Raw genomic sequence first — 6,923 nt, forward strand, 5'->3', positions numbered from 1 at the left:
AAAAAAAAAAAAAAAAAAAAAAAAAAAAAAAAAAAAGATGTATATCCTGAAGGGAAGGCAGGATGGTCAAATGGCCGGCACAGAGAAGAAAACCAAGTGTTGTAAAATAATCTCAAAGGAGTCAGCCCATTGGTCTCAGCAAGTAGTGATCAAACTTGTCATTACATTTCTTGGCATAGGTCAGCCATAGGAAATGTCAGCTAGTGGGCAGAGTCTTGGTAACACAAGTACAGGGGGAGATACCCAGTCAGGGAGGAGGCAAGATGAATATGATTCACTGGGTTGACTCTAAGACGTGTGATTGCCAGATCTATCATTTGGGGCTACTCAAAAGCAGGAGGCAGCAGGGCACATTCAGGCCTATCATCCACAGCACTTTCAGGGAACTGGGGAAGGCAGTAGAGCCCATGGCTCTGACACAGGAAGGACAAGGCTGACCTGGGGAGAGTCCAGTCCAGGACACTGGGGTAGGTGTGATGGCCTTACCCAGTGAGGCCGTAAGAGCAAAGTTCTCCAGCATCACATCTTGGTACAGGAACCTCTGAGCCTCATCAAGGAGTTCCCACTCCTCCTGGGAGAAGCACACGAACACATCCTCAAAGTTCACCTGCCCCTGCCACAATGGGGAGAGCCAAGTCCATAAGCAGCCTCTCTCCCGAGGACCCCCATCCATTCCCCCACTTAACTGCCACTTACCTAACTCTTCAACTCAGAGGAAATAACAACCAGGTGACACTGGTGTCTGCTCTTTTCTCAGTCCTACTAATCATGTCCACCCATAGTAACAATAGGCAGCTGGGCAGAAGAGGACCATTTAAATTCTGGGCATGGCTCTACCTTCTGCCAGGTAATTCCTCTGGGGTTGCTAAGGTCATTCTTGTCAGCCAACCTTGAGCTCATCTTGCTCTCTTAGGCTTAGTACAAAGGCCCAGGGCCTATCAGTCTATACTTGTCCATGTGTATATCATTCTTTGGATCACACCTGTTCCAAAACTCCATCCTTCCACCCAGTTAGTAGCTTCCATCCTCACCTTTCTAGCTCACTAACTGTACTACCATTGTGATGTAATTCTCTACCCTAAACCCCAGTCTCTCCATCATCATCTAACTTTCTGTCTCCACCACGGACTCCTGTGTACAGCTCCAGTTCTGCGAGCCCACCGGTCTACTTGGTAACTCCACTCAGTGTTCTCTGGATCCTCTCAGACTCTTCACATGGCCAGAAATAAAAGCCTGATATCCACAGTGAAAGATACGTCCAACACTGACTTGCTGATCTCAGATATGGAGCTCCTATCCTTCTCACTGATAAGTCTAAAAACCTCAGTGCATTGTTTTTCTGTCTCACACTAGAAATTTCAATCCAATCACTTCTCCTGTCTACATAGCCGTCCCTCTGGCCCATTTGTTGTCACCATTTACCTGAAATAAATTAGTAACTTTTCTTTTTGGTCCCTTTGCCTCCATTACACCTCAATAAATTTTAGCAAGCCCAGTCAGCTCTCCACCTGGCATCTAGAAAGAGGCTGATAAAACCTGGGTCAGATTACCTCCCTCTTCTGCTCCACACTTCCCAATTCCTTGGAATAGAGGTTCTGTTCCTCTGCCAGCCATTTCAGGCCTGACTTTTGCTTCTCTGCCCTTGACTCCTGACAGACATAGCAGAGACCCGCAGCTTCTTCAGGTTGTTTGGGGGTGGGGGTGGGGGTGGTCCTTGCTATATAGTTCTGGATGGACTTGAAATGACATAGCCCATACTAGCCTTAAACTTGCAGCAATCCTCTTGCCTCAGCCTCCCCAACTGTTGGATTACAGGTGTGTGCTACCATGCCTGCATGACCTGAAGTTTCTTTATACTCCCATCTCAGTCTCATCTCAAGTATTTGCTCATGTTGGCTCACGTGTATAGAACAACTTTTCAACCTATTTCAATGTTTGGTAGAAATGGGAACTTCTCCATACCACCCCTAGGCTGGACTCCGGACCCTGAGCTTGGGATTTCTCTAGGGCATTCACATTCAAGGAAAAAAAAACAAAAAAATCACAGTCCTGGAGACCATATAGGTGAGCGTGGGCTTGGTGAGCCCATGGACATCCTTCCCTCACCTGTTTAGGTACCATAATTACTTCTGAGTTCACAGGAACCTGTGGAGAGAGGGAAACTGTGAGGCGAAAGAAACCATTAAGCCCCAAGAGCTCTAGTGTATCCCTGACTCCCACTATGCTACAAGTGACCTGGAGCTCACTGTCTACCTCCTCTACCTGTTTTCTGGGTCGCCTCTGAACAAACGTGTTACTAACGTGTTGGACTCGTTCTCAGTCCAAGTGTGCCTCGCCATTCGCATCTTTTCCATACCTATACTATTCTTCCTGAACAGTCTTGAGTTCACTCTCTAAATCCTCACATTACATATCTCCCCCGTTCATACGCTTCCATGGATCCCAACGCCTCTGAGCAGAACTCCAGCTGCCCAGGTCCCCCGAACACTCCTTGTGTGCCGCACCTGGAGCTTTTTTGCACATGTGGATCCCGGTCGCTGTGCGGTCCTTTCGCCACCTACATAACTAACTGGCTGTCCGAAAAGGACTCAACCACAAGAGCCTCCACTGCTCCAGACCTAGGATTCCGAACTAGGACCCAGGGACGAACCCACCTGCGCAGTGTCTATCATTGCGGCCACCGCCATCAGTTCTGAGGACCAAGAAGGGAGAGCGACAGGTGCGGGGAATAGGGTTCCACGCCCGCAGCCTAGTCCAGCCCGGCGCCAGGTCGCACGGGCGGCGCCACTACGGAGTCTCAGGCCCGGCTGTTTGGACGACAACGCCTTCTCTCTGGTTTTCCTTCTGTTTTCCCCTTTTCGTCACTAGAGGTCTGACGTTGCGTTCCGGGGACTCACCTATTAACAAAAAGGAAACATGTCCGCCGGAGGAGGTAACAGGAAGTCCCACCCTGCCATCCTCCCCAGCAACGGAAACAGCCCTTTCCCGGGTTCCGCTGGGCTCAGAGCCGCGGGGACTCCAGGGTAATGCGGTTTTTACGGCACCCAAATGGCGCAGGCCACCCGGGCGACCTTCAGAATGTAGTCTCAGGGACTCCACGGGGAATGGCGTTTGGGTGGAACTTCTTCACATCTAAAAGGAGCTGCGTGCGACTATCTGATGAGTGTAGTCTATTACTAATCGCAAAAATACTCAGAGACATTAGGTGAATGCAGGGAATGCTGACGCGGGGGTGGGAAGGGCAACGCAGATTTCTGTAGCTAGAAGCTATTCTGAGGATTACGGTACTCTGAATGCATTGAGCCTAAAACTCCAGAGCTAAGTTTTCAAAGCCTCAGCATTTTGGGTCAGGCACAAGACAGAAAAGATTTCATGGCAATAACAAATTAAGGATGTTCGGTGGCCCTGAAGCTAATGGATGATTCTTACGATTCTGGTTAACTCAGAACATATTTCTCTTGCCTGTCAGTAATTGTGCCAAACCTCGAGAGTAACATTCTTTTTCAAAAATATTCTATACTTTGTATACAAACACGTAACCAATAACATTTAGTGTTTTACAAATATCTGAAAAGGTGGGTGATTTACCAAATGTCGTCTGGCAATGAAAAGAACGACATGAAGAGTTTCTGTCCAGAAGAAATAACCACCAACTAAAGTGCTATCCATGGCTAAACAGTCTTTTATGAAAGTTTGATAGGAGGCTCTGTGAGGCCAAAAAAGATAAATGTAATGGAAATACATTTGCACAAAATATAAATTTGTTAATGTAATACTAAATGATAAAAAATGTTGATCCAGGAAAATCTTCAATGGGAGAAGAAAACGTAATGGAAAGTAAGGTTTGTCTTTTGATTAACATAGCTACTTATGGTGCTGGGAAGTATACCTCCTTATGCTGTAAAAATCAGTGTATCCCTATATATAACTGCAGTAACCAATAATGAAAGGAGGCTTATTGCTTGATGTTTTAAATCTTTTATAGTTCCAAGTAGAAAGTAAATATATTCACAACCTATACCCTAATTATTCTTTATAATTTTAGCTTAAATATAATAAATACACTGAATCAGAATTCGGTACCACAGCATGTTCTGTCCAAAATAAAATTTAACTCAAAACGAGTCATGTAACAAGAGAAAATATTTCAGAAAGTACAACTTCTAAAAAAAAAGAAAGAAGAAAGCCGGGCATGGTGGCACACGCCTGTAATCCCAGCACTGGGGAGGCTGAGGCAGGAGGTGCCGGGCATGGTGGCACACGCCTGTAATCCCAGCACTGGGGAGGCTGAGGCAGGAGGATCGCTGAGTGGTAGAGGTTTCAGTCTATAATCAGCTGGCTCCAAGGTAGGGTGGCTTGGCAGAGGGGAGTTGTAGAGCAGAGCTAGTTCATGGCAAGCAGAAGACAGCAAAAGCAAACAAGCAAATCACTTTAACAGCATCTTCCTGCTTCTTTATCTTATCCATGTTACTTAGGGCAAGGAGCACTCACACCCTTAATCCTAATACTTTGAACCTAGCACTGTCCTATGAATTAAATCATACACTCTAGGTCGTCACCTCTGAAAAAATCCCACCTATAACTGCATGAGGCTTTGCGGAGACATCTAAAGACAAACCATAACATAGTTAAACAAAGAAACAACGATCTCAGTGTACAATTTTTTTTTTTGAGGCAGAGTCTCACTATGTAGTTGAGACTGACCTGGAACTCACTATGCAGTCCAGGCTGGTCTTGAACTCACAGCGATCCTTCTGCCTCAGCCTCCGAGTGCTGGGATTACAGGCGTGTGCCACCATGCCCAGCTCTCAGTGTATAATTTATAATTAGTGTATCATTTATAATTATCTGTGAGTCTGAGATAAAACAATAACACTACACAGCACCATAAGATCTGTGGTCAAACTATGTGCACTGTATGCCATGCAGACCTTTAGGGTCCTTTATTCTAGGAACCCAGACATTTAGTATTCCTGGTTGCTACAGCTCAACAATAAGAAAAATGTGAACAAAAGTAACATTTCAAGATCAATGTTTGCATTCCTTATAAACATGGAAATAATCATAAATGCTGAAAATAGGATGCCAGAGGCTATAGAGAAAATGTATAGACTCAGAATTTGTTTTTCTTTTTCTTTTTTCATTTTGAGACAGGGTCTCACTATATAACCCAGGCTGGCCTTGAACTCGTGGCGATCCTCCTGCCTCAGCTTCCCAAGTGCTGGGATTACAGGCGTGTGCCAACACCCCTAGCTTGTTTTTGTTTTCCCTTCAAAATATCTTCGTGGAATTTATTTTGGGAATTCAATGATAGGTAAATTTATTGTATAGATAATCATTTTGCCTAAACGAAATGACTAAGTAATCTTTCTTCCCTCACTGTGATAGTTGGAATATGAAAAAGTTCCCTAAAGACTCTTGTACTGGGGACTTGTTCCTCAGTACTGCAATAGTCAGCGGTGACAGTTTGGGAAGTGGCTGAATCCTGAGGGCTCCAATCCTGAGAGTTAATCCATTGATGGGTTCATACTCTGAGAGGCTGTTTGGAGACGATCGGAATGTGAGGCTGGGACCCCGCTGAGCCAGGTAAATCATGGGGGATGACTTTGGTGACTGTATCTTGGCCCTGGCCCCTTCCGCCTCCTCTCTGTGGTTCCTGGCTTCCATGAAGTGACCAGCTTTCCTCTACCGTGCCCTTCCATCGTGATGTTTCTGCTTTGCCACAGGCCTAAAAGCAATGGAGCCAGCCAACCATGGACTGAAACCTCGGAAACTGAGCCAAAGTATCTTTCCTCCTTACAAACTGTGTATATCAAAGATTTTCTGACAGTGATAGCAGCTGAGTAATGTACTTACTGATCATGTTATCTGCAATTCTATACAGATGTGCATCTGTTTTAGTATCTTGAGGCCATTCATCGTGTATTCCTGTGGCAAAGTTAAACTACTGTAAATAGGATCTTTACTTTAAATGGTCACATATTCAGTGGAATGTTCCTTAGAGCTATCCAATTTTTAAATTTTAAAATAAAAAACCCACATTAGTGAAAAACTACCCACAACAGAAGAGTTCCTAGCTGTCCCCACTCCTGTGCTCCTCTCACATGAGTAGCAAACTCCCTGACATTTTGATAGTCATTCTATTGCTGTCACTATAGTTTTGCCACTTAAATAGATTTCTTTGCACAATATGGAGTTTATGATTGTGCTATTCATAATATATATGTGCATATATTATATATATGTACATTCTTTGAGACAGGGTCTCACTATATAGTTCAGGCTGGCCTTGAATTCACTATGTAGCCCAGGCTGGCCTTAAATTCACAGTGATCCTCCTGCCTCTGCCTCCTCAGTGCTGGGACTACAGGTGTGCACCACCATGCCTGGTTCCCTGTTCAGAATATTCTATAGATTTCATTATACTGTATGAGTTTGCTATGATTGTATTTTGTGACATGCTTTTTATGCTCATCTAGAATGGTTCATGTCATGGTGGTCACCTCAGTTTCATAATTTACCTATAATTTCTTAGGTAAATAATTTCGAACATACACTTCTAAGAGGCGTTTTCAAGGAAGTGAGACATCACTTTCTGTGCTTGACGAAAGCAGCAAGAGCTTCCCCACGACTTACCCCACTGATTTGGGTGGGTCTCTCCTTCCTCATTACACCCCTCTTCTCCCTTCCACGTGCTAGAATGAGGCCTGACTGAAACAGCTAACAGTGAATCAGCAACCATGGTCACTGTGTAAGAGACAACAGTTTTAGGCCTTTCTCTGTCCTCTCCTACTATTTTTTTTCTTTTTATTGAGGTTATTGGTACAATCTAGGTATACGATACAATTACATTCATCATTGGGATTCTGTACCTTTACATAATAGGTCTTGATTCTCATTTTTCCCCTTGTCCCTGCCCTCCC

The 6,923-nt window shown here is 44.6% G+C and overlaps 1 protein-coding gene across 4 annotated transcripts in view; it reads right to left on the reverse strand.

Annotated features, from left to right (window-relative positions):
* Znf772 (zinc finger protein 772) overlaps positions 1-2,999 on the reverse strand; it is a 7,369-nt gene extending 4,370 nt beyond the window's left edge. The window contains exons 1-3 of one of the 4 annotated variants that reach the window (XM_033766091.1): positions 2,655-2,999; positions 2,107-2,145; positions 487-613 (exon numbers count right to left, since the gene is read on the reverse strand). In XM_033766091.1, the coding sequence (XP_033621982.1) occupies positions 487-613; positions 2,107-2,145; positions 2,655-2,687 (199 nt within the window). In that variant the 5' untranslated portion in view covers positions 2,688-2,999. The other 3 variants (XM_033766092.1, XM_033766094.1, XM_033766093.1) reach the window with 3 other exon arrangements.
* Positions 3,000-6,923: the final 3,924 nt, after the last annotated feature.

Source organism: Fukomys damarensis, unplaced genomic scaffold, assembly GCF_012274545.1.
Source record: "Fukomys damarensis isolate Sample0158 unplaced genomic scaffold, DMR_v1.0_HiC HiC_scaffold_19, whole genome shotgun sequence".
NCBI lineage: Eukaryota > Metazoa > Chordata > Mammalia > Rodentia > Bathyergidae > Fukomys > Fukomys damarensis.